The 17,773-nt window shown below is 32.5% G+C and overlaps 3 protein-coding genes across 5 annotated transcripts; all 3 read left to right on the plus strand.

Moving 5' to 3' along the window:
- The first annotated feature begins 238 nt into the window (after window positions 1-238).
- On the plus strand, window positions 239-2,630 carry LOC110644772 (uncharacterized). 2 transcript variants are annotated; one of them, XM_021797708.2, is made up of 2 exons: window positions 239-2,098; window positions 2,180-2,630. In XM_021797708.2, exons 1-2 carry the CDS (start codon window positions 1,064-1,066, stop codon window positions 2,381-2,383), a joined length of 1,239 nt encoding a protein of 412 aa, XP_021653400.2. In that variant the 5' UTR covers window positions 239-1,063; the 3' UTR covers window positions 2,384-2,630. The 2 variants fall into 2 exon arrangements, with proteins under 2 accessions (XP_021653400.2, XP_058008888.1); XM_058152905.1 differs by having other exon boundaries at window positions 241-2,630.
- A 5,397-nt stretch (window positions 2,631-8,027) lies between these two features.
- Window positions 8,028-9,159, plus strand: LOC110637830 (AT-hook motif nuclear-localized protein 17-like). The gene has a single exon (XM_021788173.2). The coding sequence runs from the start codon at window positions 8,078-8,080 to the stop codon at window positions 8,927-8,929; it is 852 nt and encodes a 283-aa protein (XP_021643865.1). The 5' UTR covers window positions 8,028-8,077; the 3' UTR covers window positions 8,930-9,159.
- Window positions 9,160-13,074: 3,915 nt separating this feature from the next.
- On the plus strand, window positions 13,075-17,217 carry LOC110637767 (hydroxyproline O-arabinosyltransferase NOD3). 2 transcript variants are annotated; one of them, XM_058152907.1, is made up of 9 exons: window positions 13,075-13,380; window positions 13,692-14,334; window positions 14,918-14,985; window positions 15,084-15,285; window positions 15,580-15,677; window positions 15,779-15,848; window positions 15,937-16,008; window positions 16,185-16,298; window positions 16,819-17,217. In XM_058152907.1, the coding sequence occupies exons 2-9, from the start codon at window positions 13,930-13,932 to the stop codon at window positions 16,888-16,890; spliced, it is 1,101 nt and encodes a 366-aa protein (XP_058008890.1). In that variant the 5' UTR covers window positions 13,075-13,380; window positions 13,692-13,929; the 3' UTR covers window positions 16,891-17,217. The 2 variants fall into 2 exon arrangements, with proteins under 2 accessions (XP_058008890.1, XP_021643786.2); XM_021788094.2 differs by having other exon boundaries at window positions 13,856-14,334.
- Window positions 17,218-17,773: the final 556 nt, after the last annotated feature.

Genomic DNA, 17,773 nt, shown 5'->3' on the forward strand with positions numbered 1-17,773 from the left:
CTGAGATGATAGACTATTTGTATATAAATTAGTACATAAGTTACAGGAAAAAACAAAAATTGTGTTTCTTGCGAAATTAAGTGTGAATAGAATGCATGGAATGTTGAGTAGCCTGCACATAACTTTCCCTTGATTCCAAGGACTTCAAAAAGGGGTTAATTTGTATGCATTGCAATTTCTTCCCACATGAAGTCTAAAAGATAGAAATGGAATGAGAGAGAGAGAGAGAGAGAGAGAGAGATTTCATTGTCTGAAAGCTCTGGAGAGCACCTGTGAGAAGGAGATAGGAAGAGAATGATAATTGAAGATGGGACCAAATGGGACCTCCAATTACCTCAGCGGAGCAATTTAAGTCATTGGAAGTGGAAGATGCAATGTCAAGTAAAGCCAAGCCAAGCCTTCCAAAAATCCCAATCCCCTACCCACCCCTCATAGAAAGAGAAGCATGTGAAAATTACAAAAAGAACAACTACAAAATCATCATTGCCATCCTCCTGTTCTTCTACATCTTCTCCTCTCTTGATTCTCACCTACTACCCTCACCCACCTCCTCAATTTGCACAAAGCAAGCTCCACAATTCTACTTTAAACCACTCCTCTCTCTTCCACACTTTTTTTTCCCCTTCTTGAGTCCACCCTTTTCGCTGAATTAATGGATCAATGTCAGCAACCCACAAGCCAAAACGGATATAGAAAGTAGGGGGAAAAGCTCCAATACTTTGTAGGTAATCAATCTGCTCTCTTTAACAACTCTGTTTTTCTATGTCCTGTTATGTTCTCTTTCCTTCTAAACCGGTCTTTCTGTTTTTAAATCTTGCCCTCAGTTTCTTGCATTGATCCTTCAAAGTTTCTAGAAGGGATTATCACTATCGAAATGGGTAAATACATGTAGGAATATATAGGATCTTCCAGAGCATCACTTCTTGCGGGTTTGTTCTGTGTCAATTCTGTTTTTTGTTCTGCTCTTCACTCTGTAAGAGCTTTTCTTGGCAAATATAACCCAACAGGATAGAAAGTCTTCAAGCTCCTTGAATCATCATATTCAAAAGTCTTTTTCCTAGCAATGGATTCTTTCAATCAAACTTCTGGGTTCCGGTACAACCCAAATTCGAACACAATGGGTGATGGTGATTCTGAAGAGTCAGGGATTCTTGAAATCTATGTTCATCATGCTAGGAATATTCATAACATATGTATCTATGATAACCAAGATGTCTATGCAAAATTCTCTCTTACTTATAACCCAGATGACACCCACTCAACTAGAGTTATCAATGGAGGTGGCAAGAACCCAGAATTCAATGAAAAACTGGAGATCAAAGTCTCCCAACTCGATGCAGTTCTCAAGTGTGAGATTTGGATGTTTAGTAGAGATAGGAACTATATGGAGGATCAGCTTTTAGGGTTTGCTTTGGTCCCAATTTCACAAGTTGTTGGCAAAGGAAAGGTGACTCAAGATTATAGCCTCTCCTCCACTGATCTCTTTCATTCCCCTGCTGGAACTGTCCAATTGTCTCTTTCTTTGAACACATCTTTGCCTTTGAATCCTTCTGCAGCCGCTGCTAATTCTTCAATATCAGCTGAAGTTGTGTTGCTTGACAGGAAAATATCAGAAGTAATTCTTGATCCTGCCGAGTACTCGAGGATCGAATTTCCTGATATCAATGTTGTTACTGAGAATCAGCAAATGGTATCTGAGTATTTTGATGGTTTGGGTTCCAGGCCTGGCTCATTTCTTCATCTTGGTGCTTCTCCTCATCTTCTTGTTGTTGACTATGAAATGACCATAAATTCCTCCGAGGAAAATCAAGGAGTTTCCACTTCTCCCAATGGTAGTAGCATCCAAAATTCAGGTTTCTTGAGCTCTACCACAACTAGCTTAAGTGATGACCGAAACTCGTCCGATTCGATTGACAAAAAGGGTCGGCTCAGCACTCATTTTTCCAACTCCGTCAACGTTTCGATCACCACAGAGGCTAATCAGGGCTCGAGCACTTGCCCTGACACTCCTACCTCAAAGAAAGGAGGTGAAGTAAGAGACGAAAAGGGCTCAAACTTTTCAAGCAAAGATGAGGAAGGAAACGACAAGGAAGGGAGGGTAAGTTCTGTTAAATTTGGTCAAGTATTTTCATCTCCATTAGGGAATAAGAATCTTGAAGCAGAGCAATCTGCAATGCAGCAACAAATAGTAGACATGTACATGAGGAGTATGCAGCAGTTCACTGAATCTTTATCCAAAATGAAGCTTCCTATGGATCTTGACAAGCCTGAAAATGAAGATCGCGGGGATTTGATTCAAAGCCATAGCAATAAACTAGAGCTTGAGAATAAGCAGAAAAAGGATGGATCACGGGTGTTCTATGGAAGCAGGGCATTCTTCTAATTTTATTGAGCTGCTGTTGGTGCATATGTATATATTTTGTTCTCTAGCTTCGTTGTTGCTGGATATGGAGTTTAATTTCTCGAAACTCTTGGTTTCTCTCGGCTTATTTTGTGGTATTTATGACTGGAAATTAGTTATCTTGTAGTCTTGTTTTAAGGTCCTCCTCTTGTTGATCAGTACCATTTCTTATTGTAATTTGTATCGTTAACCTTGGTAAGTACGTAATTGTAGTTGTGTTTTGAGACCAGTTGTTCTTGGGTGCCTGGCTTTTCTAGCATTTGGGACATTTCCCATGTTGTCTTGTGGGGGGAAAAAAAAAAAAATTCATGAGATCGCTACGTTTTTTTTTTTTTATTAGAAAACTCAAAGGTGGAAACTTGACCCCAACATAATTTTTTTTTTTTAATTTTCGTTTTGTAGTGTCGAAAATTAAATAATTACTTCCCATGACATAGTGGGTGGAGTCCACATCTCTCCATGAGAATAATTAAAGCTCCGCTGCTGCGTAGATGTTTCATCTCCACTTATGTTGCTCTTGTTCTATCTCCCAGGGAAAGACTCACAAGTTCATAACATTTGAACATTTAAATTCTGCATTTTTAATATTCAATCAAATCAAATGTCAGTTCAAGTAATTTGTATATTGTTAAAATTATTAATATGTATATAATTATATTATGAAATTATTTAATTAGTAAAATAAAATTACAATTAAAATAAAAGTGTTCACAAATTAACATTATCCCATTGTAAAAAACTTTAACTTTATAAAATATTATTAAGTTTAAAAATATAAATAAACCATATATTAAGTTACGAAATGTAAATTATAAATATTAAAAAAAAAAAAATAGAAGCGACAATGATAAAGAGAGGGGTTTCGGGAGTTGGGTTTGGGCTGACTAATGGTAGTGCGAAGGAGGGTGGGGATTGAGTTCAAGTGGGCAAGGAGAGAGAGACCTGTATAGGAATTGCCATGATTCTGATTTTTTGAATATTTAATTTAATTAAATTTAATTTAAATAATATATAATTATGTTCAAAATGAATTTTAATTTAAAAAATAATTTGGATAAGTTTAAGTTTTATTTATTAGATATTATTATTTAAATATGTTTATGTAAATAATTGTTTTAATATAAAATATATATATTTTAAAATATTATACTTTAAATAGATATACGTAATAAAAAGCTTAAATAACTATCACGTGGCTTATAATTTTTTTTCTTAATTTTTTATTTTTTTTTATATAGAAATTTAACTTATCATATTAATCATTAATTTTTTTATTTAAATATTTTCATATTTCAATTAATAATATATTATGTCATAAAAAATAATTAAAAATTTCTTTTACTATAAAATTCTAAATTTATAATTTTAGGTATTATAAAATTCTGTTTACATATTATATATCTCCAAAGAAATAATATTTTTTAATTAAAATTTTGGTTAGGTTAGGAAAAAGATGTATTATTTTTTATAAAATTTAAAAATTTATTTTAAAAACATTTATATATTTAAATTATACAAATTTTAATAACGATACTTTAAAATCATTATGTGATATGTGTTTTTTTTTTCCTATTTTGTTTATCTTTTTTAACATATATGTCAATTAATTAAAAAAAATAGAAAACAATTTATTAATCAACTTATTTAAATATTTAAAATTAAATATTATATGTTTTTATATTTTTTATCAAATACAAAATAATAGTATTTGCTATTAAAAAATTTATATATTGACATTTGATGTAAAATTATAATTAATTATAATTTATCATTAATAAATTTTATAGAATGATTATAAAAACATAAAATAGAAAAATACATATTAAATTATATTATTAAAATAAAATAATAAATAATTTATACAGTGTATAAGTAAAATGACAAATTAAATTATTTAATATTAAATAGATTTAGATAATAATGATAATAATTAAATTTTAAAAATAATTAAAAATTAAAAATAATAATCAAATTTAAGTGAAAATTTTTGTGGATATTCTATCCTATCCTATCTTATTCGTTGTAATCCCTGGACTCGTATGTTATGAGGTAGTGGGAACCTATTAGAAACCAAAAATATTAAAGTTTAATATATATTTAATATTTCATAAATATTAAAAAGATAATTATATATTTATAAATTTTTTTTATACTATATCACTTAAATACTTTATATTAAATTTAAAAATACTATTAAAATTTATTAAATATAACTTAATAAATATTAAAATTTTATTTTAAATAATTAAAAATTAATTAATTATATTTATTTACATTAATATGTATTATATTTTATTAAATTTAATTAATTTATATGTTTAATTAATTTTTAATTATTTATTGATTAAACTATTGACTCATTGATTAAATCACTTATCAATTCACACAAATTTTTCACTGGATTAACTTTTAAATCGAGTTTAATAATACTGCTATTAATTTTCACTTAAAATCGTTAATTGAAGTAAAAAAAAAAAAGTAGAGTCATATTATAGATTATTGTTATTTCATTAGTTTTATAAAAATAGATTTTTTTATTTATTTTAAATTATAAAATATTTTTTAAAATAATATTTGATTTATTAATTTATTAAAATAAAAAGTAAAAATATTTTTTTTATAGGACGGAATGAATAAATGAGGAGAACAAAGGCTATCATGCATGCAAATTAAAAAATAGATAAATAAATAAAAAAAAATGAATTTAAAAAGGGAGTTTGCTTAGTAGAGAATGGAAGAAATGATAGGAATCGTACAAGTAATGATGAAAGGGTTGAAAAGCATGGCCATTTTTGTTACAGTAGCCATTAAGTTATAATTGGAGTGAGCAAAATTGCAACCCAGTTTCTTTTTCTTTATCTTATATATATATATATATATATATATATATATATTTTGTTCTTTAGCCTTGAAAATTAATGCAAAGCATCTGTCAAACTCGTATGAGTTTTGATAGAATGGGAATCCGAGGTGCCAGTTTATGTGCTAACCTGTCCAAATCTTGTTGGTTAATAGTCCGTGGAATGTCAGCCACATGGAGCCCACGTCTATTTCAAGGAAAATTGTTAATATTATGGAATAGACCCTAAACTTGCATTCCATGCTCCACATCGTAAATGTGACCTTCTTTGATTTGATATTATTGAAAGATTATTAATATTTAATACCCACATTTTACATAAATATATTACTACATTCTCATTTGGTTGATTTATATATTAAAATTTCAAGGTATGATATAAAATAAAATTATCTCCCAATTTTTTAGAATAATTTACTTTAAAAAATTTATTTATATTTTCCTAGAAAAAAAAGTTACTTAAATCTCTAATTAATAAGTTACTTCCTTAATTAGTCAGGTCCTATATAATATTTAATTTACTTATAATATTATATTAATTTTCAAATATATTATTATTATTATTTAATTTATAGTTTAAGTATAGAATAATTATAATTTTATAATATAATAATTTAATCTTGATTGCTCAAAATATAATATGTTATATATACTTTTTTTAATATGTAATAGTATATTAAATTTGCAATGCAAATAGTTGCAATAATAATGTAAATAGAAAAATAAATTAAAGATAAATAAAGGCATCAATTAAGAAAAATAAATAAGTTAATTTACTTAGTCAAGCTTTCTTTGTCATCAATTTAATTGCATGAACCATCAATCGTATAGAGGAGCCATAATTCAATATTAGTCGAATCAAATAATTATGAAAACCAACCTAAATTTATAATCAAAGCAATGAGAATAAGGTTGTGATGAGAGTGAAGTGACCTTCAATTTACACCCAAATCTTAAAAAAGAAGTTTGCTTTAGAATTTTTTCTTCCTTTTTAAAAAATTCAATGAAATAATACAATAAGAGTTAAAATATTAGTTTTATTTATAAATAAATTTTATTTATTTAATTTTCATATAGATTCAAATGGACTATTGAATTGAAACTCAATTTAAAAATTACTTAATTTAATATAAATTTAAATGAAATATAAATTACCTAAAGTCTTGTAAATTTAAATGGCAACACTCGAACAATATTTGGAAAACAACCAAGATGAGATATGGCAAGCAATGTGCTAAAAACTGAAACGTGACATTTATAGGCTGTTGTTATTGGATCAAGCCTACTGGGCTTTTGTTTTGTTTTTAATATCCTCTGGTTGGGTACTTGGGTTTGCCTTGTTGGATTATGGGCTTGGTGCTTTTGTTGATTTTTTTTTTAATTTATTGATAAAATAATTAATTTAAAAAAAAATCATAAATTACAACTTTCAAGCATAGGGAAATTTGTGCAATAAAGATAACTTTTTTTTTTTAAATATAAGAAAGATAAACTTCATCTCATGTATTCAATCAATTTAAAATTTCACGCAAATAACAATTAGTTAAAATTTATATTTTTTATGATAAAAATTAAAATACTTAGTCACTATTTATATATTTGATAAAAAAATAATCAAGTTATCCCTAATTATTGTTAAGCAAGGCACCATTGATATGGCGCAGACTAGAGAAGAAGAAAATAAACTAACTAGAGTGAGGATTTTTTTTGCCTTCCGTAGGTCTTTCTTCTCCCTTTCGGGTAGGGAGACTCTCATCTTCTGGCCTGAACTATGGGTTCACCCTCTCCACCTTGTTGAAGTATGGGAGTAGAGACATAACCACTTTTGTAGCTTTTGATTTATTTGAGGTTTCTCAAATGTCGTTGATGATGAAATTTCTGGTGCCCTTAATCTATCTTTGATGATGGTGATTGACCCTTAAGGCTAAGGAGAAAGTCCGTGAGCTCTACCGATCATTTCCCACTGGAAACACTCTTTTATCTTTGTTCTTTGGATTCCAAACCTTTTGCAATCAGTTAGAAAAATTCTTCTCTTGCTTGACTTCTGGAACGCATGCAATCTGCCATCTTGATATTTTGGCCTCTAGTTTGTTGCTTTCCCTCACCAATGCTTCAACACCCTCAGATCTACGACAGCACTCCAAGGTAGTGACAAAGTTGCATTTTTTCTTTCTTGTTCGATAGTACATAAGGTTTCATTATTTTGGGGTATTTATTTTGGGTTTGCTATTGTATTAGGGGCTTGGGTTTTAATTACTTACTAGACTTATTTCTTTTCTTGGTAAAGTTTTAGACCTGAAACTTTTAATGATTTTGAATGAAAATTTATCTATTAATTAAAAAAAATTAATTAGAGTGATGATTTTTTTATTAGATTTAAAATAAAAAATATATAATAAATTTATATATTAAATATATATATTTTTTATATATTTATATATTAAATATTAACGAATCAGATTTATATAAAAATTTTGATAATAATAATAATAATAATAATAATAATAATAATAATAATAATAGGAGTTTCGCAGTACCTGACCTAGTTCAAACAAACTCTCAAGAAACTCTACTCAAAAAACGAACAGATAATATTGCCTTCCCTATATTCCAAACTTTGGACCCACCTGTATATGTGGGTGCCCACCTTAAGTGCAGATGTGGTGCCCCGCCTTTGAATTGGCATGACTTCCCAATGGTGGGACCCCTAATGTGGGCCCCACGTCTCAAATTTTGCATTATAAAGGATCTCTGTGGTCTCTTTCCTTCTTTCTCTATTTAAAAATCGAAGTGACATACCTCAAGGAAAAAAAAAAATGGCTGACTATGGCACTACTATCTCTCTATCAAGAGAGCTTTCTCACACCTCCGATGACTCTTCCTCCGACCACAGTCCCCGGAGCGTGCCCACAGCACTCTCCACACCTCCATCATCCTCCTCCAAACGACGAACCCCTAACAAGCCCTCGCCCGACAATCACCAATGCATTCGATCGATGCTGGAGGTTCAGAGAAAGCCTAGAGGCAGACCTCCTGGCTCCAAGAACAAGCCTAAGCCACCCATTATCATCACCAAAGACAGTGAATCCGCCATGAAGCCAGCTATCCTCGAGATCTCCGCTGGCTCCGATATCATCGACTCCATCATCAGCTTCGCGCGTAGGAACCACTCTGGTATCAGTATCATGAGTGCCACTGGCTCGGTCTCCAATGTCACGCTCCGCCAGCCAATCCCTCACGCACCATCTCTCTCTTTACATGGACCCTTTAACTTGCTTGCACTATCGGGCTCGTTTCTTGGTTCCCTTGCACCAAAACAGTGCTCTTCTTCTGGTTCTAGCTCTTTGCATTCTTCTTCTTGTTTTGGGATAACTCTTGCAGGGGCACAAGGACAGGTATTCGGAGGAATTATCGCCGGGAAGGTGTTAGCTGCAAGTCTGGTGGTGGTAGTTGCCGCCACTTTCTTGAACCCTACGTTTCACAGGCTGCCAATCAGTGATAATGATGAGGCTGTGGAGACTAAGCCTAGTGTTGGTGGCCCTGCAAATGAGTCTTGTATTAGTACTGGCATGTCCATGGCTGTTCATGGTGTGGCCAACCCAACCCCAATCAATTGCCAGATGTCTCCTGATGTTATGCATTGGGGTCCTCCTCGGCCTCATTACTAAGAAAAGTGATCAATAAAGTAGCCAAAGATTTTAGATGCAAATTTGATTTAATTGGACAGTCCTCCTTTAGTTTTCGGATTTGCATTGTCTAGAACTTGAGAAATTTTATAATTGCTCCTAGAACTGCAGGGAACTATTTTGGTTTGCATATCTTAATGTTTTTATCCAAATAACTCATTTATGTATTCTTTGGACAGCCTCTGTTTGGGGGTTTTGTTTCTTGTTTCTGATGGATTCATGCTTTCTTTGATAGTTAGGGTTTGATTTTGTTGGATATAAAACATTTATTTTTATTTAATTACTTTCAAGTGTTTTTCTACAAAAAAATAAGTTCATTGAGGTTAAATATAATCGAGAAGAGGATATGCTACGGTTCCTTTCCTGTTATTTTCTGCAGGTTGCCAGATGTCAATGTCAGGCTCAGGTTCTTAACTTCCTCGGGAAGTGCCTGCATATTTTCAAAGCAAAACTCCTGCGTATTTGAAAAAAAAAAAAAAAAGGAGCAAAGCTCCTACATGTTGTAGCCTGAAAGGCTGAATCTCTATCCAAACTAAAGATTTCAACAATCGCATAGTAATTGCGTCTTCTATCATTTGGTAGCTAGCTTTCATTTTTGAGGGAGTTTTCTTTCCTGCACTGGGATGCAAACCCTTAATCGGTAGTTAAACCATAACTAGCTACTTTTAACCCTCAGGGCTTTTTAGCTACAAGGAAGATTTTTTGCATGCACCTTTTGGTTTTTGGCGTATATCACAGATATATATAGAACCTCATCCTGATTAATTTTCTTGATATTTGACATTACTATAATACTGTAGCATACACATAATGTAGGAATATTATTCAATAAACTTCGGGTATAATGTAGGTTAAATATAAATATTATATAATATAATACCTTTTGCTATTAGATTATACATCCATTTCTTCTATATGGTGGTTTGTCATGGGCTTTGCTAGTTTTTTAGCTTATGGGTGTCGCATACATTTATAGACATAGATGTATACATTGAACATGAACTACTGTCTCCACTAATAATTCGACATTCTTTATTCCAGTGGTTAAAATATTTAAGTCCAAGGGTACGCTGGAAATGATTCCTGAAAAATTTTCAATATTTAATTTTGGATTTAATTTTCGTGATCAATAGTTGCAGAGAATTAATTTCTGAGTTTATAAGCTGAATGCGTCTAAATCAATTGAGGTTTGGGGTCGAAAGAAAGAACCATGCAAACAAATATGAACTTTGAGGCTTGGTTTTCCATTAATTGACGGAGTAATGAAGATACCACTCTAAGCTATAGTGATTACAAAATCCAGTAAGTATGCTCAGAGCATACATTTGTTTGGAAATCATTAATAAGGAGCAGGAGTGCCCTCTTATTTATTACCATTTTCGTCCTCTTTGAACATGCATGTGGTAAGTGGTATCGTTCATTGCTTGTGATGAGATAAAAATGATGGAACTTTTTTTACAGTTTACAGTGGTCACTGGGTTCAAGCATGAGCAAGACTGCTATAGGGGAGTGAGGCTTTAGGCCAAGTGGGTGCACGCGGGGTCAGAGACATTGAGCAATTCTGGGTTTCAAGCACGTGCCGTCCTCTCATTGGCCATACCATCTTCACGAGGGTATGCTAATGCTTATATTGTACAGACGACTACAGAAAGATAAAAGAAAAGAAAAGAAAAGAAAAGAAAAGAAAAGCTGTGTCGTGCACTTGTGCTTGACCCTTCTTTCCTTCAACCTAATTAATTTAGCGTCTCCCTCCGGTTTGGTCAAAACTTACAGGGGATTGCTATTTTTAGGCCTGAATTTGCCGGTTCAAAGCCCTTGTCCTGAATTGTGAAAATCTGAAAGAAACCAGCAGGGTGTGGGAGCAGGCTTTTTCTGTGTATGTGTTGGGAACTGGAACTAGCTAAGCTACAACATACTGTGAGGTGTATAATATAGCAGAAATTGTTGCTTTAGTAGCCATGTACGGAGGTGAAGAAGCTTTGAAACTCTGGTGGGTGAGGAGCTAATGGTTGTATGAGGTACATTTTATGTCTCTGATAGGGACACAAGAGTTTATTGTCCATTGGTTTGTAGAGTACTGCTCCAAAATTGACTCGATGTCCTCAAATTTCCCTCCACTCTCGTTTGACTACAAACAAAAATTGTTTATGGTTGGGGCTATGTTTAGATTTCTTTAGGCCTGAGCTTCATCCAAGTTTAGCCCGTTCAAAGCCATTGGGTTAGCCCAGTTAGTTCATCACCACTGGAATTTTGAATATAAACAAATGGTCCAATCATTTAGGTTTGGACCTAGGGAGTACAAAGAACATTGAGGCCCAAACACAAAACACAGAATTATGATGGGCCTCATAGCATATGCCTATTGGATTGCGTTTACATTGGATCTCTTTCTGGGAAATTATAATTATTTTTATTTATATAAAAATATTTAAGAAAATTTTAATATTTAAATTAAAATAATCAAATAAAAGCCATTTTACTTAATGGATGAGCAATTATATATTATTTTTTAATTTACTCTATGCTGAAAGAATTGCAGTGAGCCCCAGCTTTCCAGCATTTTCCAACTTTTAATAGGAAAATAAAAAATTAATTGATCTTACAACGGAAAATGGAATAAATTAAGATGCCTTGGAACATATATATATATATATATATATATATATATATATATATATATATATATATATATATATATATATATATTTGAAACTAAAGAAGAAAAGGAAAGGGAAAAATTAAAATAAAAAAACCATTTATATAGCAGCGGAAACACAGCAACAAGAAGAAGAAGAAGAAGAAGAAGAAATTATTTATAAGAAAGCAGTAGAGCAAGGTTTCTTGGAGTGATACTGTTCATGCAGGTTTTCCAGGAAGAGAGTTCTTGGATGGAAAATGAGCAGCAATGGATTGTTGATGAGGATGAGTAGTTGTGGAAGGATTGTTAGCTCTTCCATTGACAGTAGTTGTGGAACCTTCACTGCTATGACCCACCACTGCTATTCCTGCGTTTGCCTGTACTAATGGCTCTCCTAGCCGCCCATCGCCAGTCAGTATCTCCGGCGGCAGCACTTGAGACGCTTGCCGTCGGTGGCGAGACATGTCTCTCTGTTTTCTTGCTTGTAGGTTCTTCAGAGAGGGAGAGAGAGAGAGAGCGAGTGATTGCCCTAACGGTGTTTCGAATTACCTAATGCTCCTAGGAATATATCACAACTTTATATTTCCTATATTTCACAATTCCTTAAAAAAAAAAAAGATAATAAAAAATGCATGTGTTTCTTTAAATAACTTTATTCAATTGATATTAATTATACGATCATATTTTAAACCAATCAAGTATTTAATTATATAAATAATTCATTTTATAAAATATTATTTATTAATTACAGTAAAATACCTAATTCATAGCATCATATATTGTGTTGTTTTGGGGGATATCATTTGATATGAGAAACCATGTGAATAGTAAGATGAGACAAGTGACAATAAGATGCTTGTATGGCTACTACTGGCAACTTGTCTCATGATTTGGTTACCTAACAACCTTATCAATTGTCAATTTGGGATTCTCTCAATCCACCAAACATAAAGAAATGGAGAAAGAGCCAAACTTTGTAATCTTGAGACTATCTATCCATGGTGTGTGTTGGATATTTTTTTTTGGGATCACAGTATTTTGTGGCCTTATCTAATTTTGGGAATGTGTGCTGAATGTCACTTCATCATTAATGGTGGGAAAATTATTTTTGTTGGTTCATTTAATATGATTTTGTTTGTTTTCTAAATATTATTATTATTATTATTGTTTGACTGTGTTATAGAGAAGATGAGTTTTGATTAAAATTTTATATTTAAGAGTGAATGGGCTCATCTACGGGACATCTCTTCCTTAGGCCAGACCAACTATGAGCCCAACTGCCTAAGCTATTCTAGTTATGGGCTCACCATTGAACTTCAATGCACAATGCTCAGTCGCTCTTCTTCTTTCCACTACTCTACTCAGCCGCCGCCACTAATGTATTTTTTTAAAATAAAAAATGAAATAAATAATTTTATTCAAATGAAAAGACTAAATCATAATTTTTCCTTTAAATAAAATTAGTATTTGATTTATTTCCTTATGATCATATTTTAATTCCTCAAAAAAATGAATTGGAAGAAGAAGAAGAAGAAGAAGAAGACAGAGAAGACGAGGTGAAGGAGTAATGTCCAAATGTAGTTGTCGCCACCTCCACGTCATACTTCCACAAGGCTTATTTCCAACGACTGAAAAATCAATCCCACATAGTACGTTAGCCTTATTAAAAATGGCACTCTGAAACATTAATTAGATTCAATTTTCCAGTTGGCGACTTGTCAAACCTCCGCGTTTCCTAGCAACCGTTGACAAAAACTCAGAGTCTCTCCCTCTCTGCTCCTCCTTCAATCTTCAGGTTAATTAAAATGCGCTCTTTCTTAATTTTCTTTTGAGTTCTCTGATCTCTGTTTCTTTCGCTGTTTTGGGTTCTTTTCTTTTCAATTTTATTCAGTTGCTTTCAACTAGTCATTTCAGATCTCTGTCTACCCATTTCTTAATCAAAACTGTGTTCTGGCTGATGAGTGGATTGTCGTTTTACTGATTTTTGAGCATCTGGGATTGTTTGGCGCTGAATTAGCTGTGTTTTGGAGACTGGCTTTTTGCACTGTGTTATTTCTTTATATGCCGCATTGACTCTATCATTTCTATTTGTTAATTGTGATGCAGATTGATGCATGCCTGTTTTCCTTTCATCCTGGATTTGTGATTGGTCCCATTGGATTTTCTTCGTGAAAGTATGGAGATTTTATTGTTGCAATTGTTTTCTGGAGCTGTGAAATGAAATGGGTGTAAGTGGGAGTGTTTGCCTTCTAATTTAAATGCTGTTGAAGGTAGGAGAATTGGGGTTTGGTTGAATTGTAACTTCTGAGGAGTTGGAATTCATTTTCTAACTTAGGACTTCAAGATGACTGGGAGAAAAAATATGGGGCGAGTATCACCATTCTTTTTGGTGCTTTTGTCACTTGGATTTTTCTTTGCTACATATAACTTGTTGACATTGGTAATACAATATAAGAACTCCAGTTCAGGAAATGGATTGGAGTTATCTGACTCCATTGCTAATATGCCTCATGAAGTAAAGAGATTAGGGAAATCAAATTTGAGATACCACGTTGGTCTTACAGCGACAGATACTCCTTATAGCCAATGGCAATGCCGGATTATGTACTATTGGTATAAGAAGATGAAAGACATGCCTGGATCAGACATGGGGAAGTTCACTCGAATTCTGCATTCAGGAAAAGCTGACAATTTGATGGATGAGATTCCAACATTCGTTGTAGATCCTCTTCCAGAGGGCCTGGATCGAGTGAGATTTCTGCTCACTTTTTAAGTTCTTTATATTTACATTTTAAATACCATATCTATATGTTGATCAAAAACTAATGTGGTACAGAATTTACTTCAGGACGTGTATTGTTCTCAATGAATTTTCATTCTACCAATGAATCCATTTTACACATTAAAATGATGCTAGATGGCAAGTTTAAAGCAAATCCTGGAATTGATTCCATACTTTTGAACAAACTATCATGAATTATGATTAAGAGAGCCCAATAGCAAAAAAAAAAAAAAAGGTCATATATGAATGTAAGATGAATGCCCTAAAGGAGGGAGACTGGAGAGGGATGGCCATGAGCCCACCTCTTGCTCTCATTTTATTGCAATTCCCAAGTTCCTTCTTTTTCATCTTACATTATTAAGTCTCTCGTTTAAAGTAAATTTAGAACTTAATTTCAAAGTACATTTTACTTTTTTTGCTACCTAATTTTTCACAACCTCTTCTATTTCCTAAACTTTTTGTAGAAATCAGTCACTACTTCTCAGTTATTACCATCAATGATGGCTTAATTACATATTTTACTCATTTAGAAGTTTAATGTTCTATCCAGGGTTATATCGTCTTAAATAGGCCATGGGCTTTTGTGCAATGGCTGGAAAAGGCAACTATTGATGAAGAGTGAGATTCTAAAGTCACAATCTTTAGTATTATTGTTGTTTTTATCATTCTCCTTATTTATGACATCTGAAAGTTAGTCTTTTCGCTGATTGATGCAGATACATTTTAATGGCAGAGCCTGACCACATATTTGTAAATCCTTTGCCTAACTTGGCACATGGAGAACATCCAGTGGGGTATCCATTTTTCTACATTAAACCAACTGAACATGAAAAAATTATTAGAAAGTTTTATCCGGAGGAAAGGGGTCCTGTGACAAATGTTGATCCAATTGGCAATTCTCCTGTAATAATAAAAAAGGTAGAACGCTTGTTGCTATTATAGCCCATCTGAATAATTAATCTGATTATAAATGTCCAACTATTAAACTGCTCATGCATTTCTACTTTTATTTATCAGAAGCTGCCAAAAAAAAAAAAAAAAAAAGAGATAAAGGAAGAATGTAATCTCAAAAACAGTTGGAATCAAGGAGGTGCTAATAATTGTTTATTTAAAACATTGCTGTCCTGATTGGTGCATGACATTTGTTTTTGCCTGCTGAACTATTTGGTTTCACCTAGAACAATATTAACGTTGCCAACTAAACTTTCTCAGTCCATACTGGAGGAAATTTCACCGACATGGGTAAATATTTCATTAAGAATGAAAGATGACCATGAGACTGATAAGGCATTTGGTTGGGTGTTAGAAATGTGAGTAGTATTTGAGAAGATTGTTTCTATTTTGATTGATGAATGTTGATCTTGAATGACTGAAGTATGCTTCAATGTTTTGATGTCTCTGTTGAATTAAGGTATGCCTATGCTGTAGCATCAGCATTGCATGGTGTTCATCATATACTTCGGAAGGACTTTATGATACAGGTACTGATGATATGTGTGAAATCTTCTTTTATTTCGTTCTGTCTATTGTAGCTGCATGTAAAGAATTAGATCTCTTCAAATTTTTCAGCCACCATGGGATTTGGAAGTTGGGAAGAGGTTTATTATTCATTATACTTATGGATGTGACTATAATTTAAAGGTAAAAAGATCTCTCTTTTTCTTATCTTGTTTTTATCAGAAATCTGATAGTTTAAATGTTATTTTTCCATTATTTTTCCTTGATTGCTTTCTTTTGCAAATTTTGACAAGTATAATTGTTGTTCACTTAGCTTCTTCTTCTTCTTCTTCTCTTTTTTTTCTTTGGTTACTATCCAGGGGGAACTAACATATGGAAAAATTGGAGAATGGCGATTTGATAAGAGATCTTATTTAAGCGGTCCTCCTCCAAAGAACCTCTCCTTACCCCCACCAGGAGTTCCTGAAAGTGTTGTATGTCTACCTAAATTTCTTTCTTTAAAGTACCTTTTGGGAAATAATAATTTGGAAATATTACTGAATCAACTTTAATGAGGGAACTTAATAAATAAGATCAAAAGCAGGAATACTGCTACCCCACCTCTGTCCTAGAATTCATTTCTCCGTATTCATGGAAATAACTTGTGCTTTTTTGAATTAGCTATTTGCTGACTTCAACTTTCTCAAAAAGAACTTAAATTTTATGGGTGTATTTTGGTAGAATGAGAATGCTTGAATTGTTTTATAAGGTACTCTTAACAATCTCTAATTTCATCAATATTGGTTTGGTGTGCCAAATATGAAGATTCTTTTATGTATTTGTGATTTGAAGAAACTGGTTCTATGCTTGCTGATACAGTGACCCTTAAGAAGCTTTTTCTCATCTGAATTATAATTCATTTTTGCCCTTTCTTCACTTTATTAAAGGATAGATCATGGTGTGAAGGTAACTTATGGGCACTTTCTTTTCTTTCAATAATGCAATTGTCTGCAGGTAAGACTTGTAAAGATGGTAAATGAAGCTACAGCTAATATTCCAGGTTGGGAGTCAATAAACAGCAGTTGAAATTGAATTCAGTATGATTGCATCCTCCGGATGGAGATTCATTCATACTATTTACAGGGTAACAAAAGAGTGATATGGATAGAAAAATAGGAAAGTATTTGCAACTATAGCAGGGATTTTGGATTTTGACATGGAAGGCTCTGAATTCTTTTTGTACAAGTCTGCACATTTGACATTAGTGTTGAATTTTGTATCTTTGAATGTTTCAGACCATTAAGTTGAAAACTCCTTGTTGTCTGAGTTTGTAGTACTTGCAGCTTTTTGCAGGCCTTGTCACTAATTGTAGCTCATGGGGCATTTTTACTAGTAAATAAATTTTAAGCCTTATCAGTTGACTCAGATAAATATTCTCCGCATTTGGTTCGTGGGGATTCATGGTTCTGTCCCAGCAGATGCCCCATAATGACTTCATTATTGTCAGATTGTTACAAGTGTCAAAAGAAGGCAAGAAAATTGTAGAGGTTGAAGAGCTTCTTCACCGTCGCTGGAATTAATGAATTTCATATTTTGAAGTCGGAAATGTTGACCTATTAGGGCCATGAACAGGAACAAATGCATCCCCAGCATAAAGTGTGACTAAAATTTTTACTTTTTATTCTCAGACTCATTCCTCCACGTACCAAACTCTGATGGGATTTTATGGTTGTGTGAAATTTATGAAATAATTAAAATATTATTTTTAAAAATATTTTAAAATTTCAATATTTTTTTTAAAAGATTGTTAGAATTAAAAGAAAAACATTTAAAATTCATTAAAGCCTAAAAAATTACACTAACAGACGGACAGACAAAATCCCTTAATCATAGCTGTTGAATCTTGATTCCATGGGTCTTCCTTATCACATAGCAATGGGCTGCCCTTCGTTCCACTTCTAAAAAGGAT

The sequence above is a fragment of the Hevea brasiliensis genome, chromosome 9 (genome assembly GCF_030052815.1).
Source record: "Hevea brasiliensis isolate MT/VB/25A 57/8 chromosome 9, ASM3005281v1, whole genome shotgun sequence".
Taxonomy (NCBI): Eukaryota; Viridiplantae; Streptophyta; class Magnoliopsida; order Malpighiales; family Euphorbiaceae; genus Hevea; species Hevea brasiliensis.

Bases quoted from the DNA above. Each gene is read 5' to 3' on its own strand.
- LOC110644772 (XM_058152905.1), top strand. From the start codon at position 1,064: ATGGATTCTTTCAATCAAACTTCTGGGTTCCGGTACAACCCAAATTCG.
- LOC110637830 (XM_021788173.2), top strand. From the start codon at position 8,078: ATGGCTGACTATGGCACTACTATCTCTCTATCAAGAGAGCTTTCTCAC.
- LOC110637767 (XM_058152907.1), top strand. From the start codon at position 13,930: ATGACTGGGAGAAAAAATATGGGGCGAGTATCACCATTCTTTTTGGTG. The intron at 14,986-15,083 runs GTGAGATTCTAA...TGATTGATGCAG, and splicing joins AAGGCAACTATTGATGAAGA to ATACATTTTAATGGCAGAGC. The intron at 16,299-16,818 runs GTATGTCTACCT...AATTGTCTGCAG, and splicing joins CAGGAGTTCCTGAAAGTGTT to GTAAGACTTGTAAAGATGGT.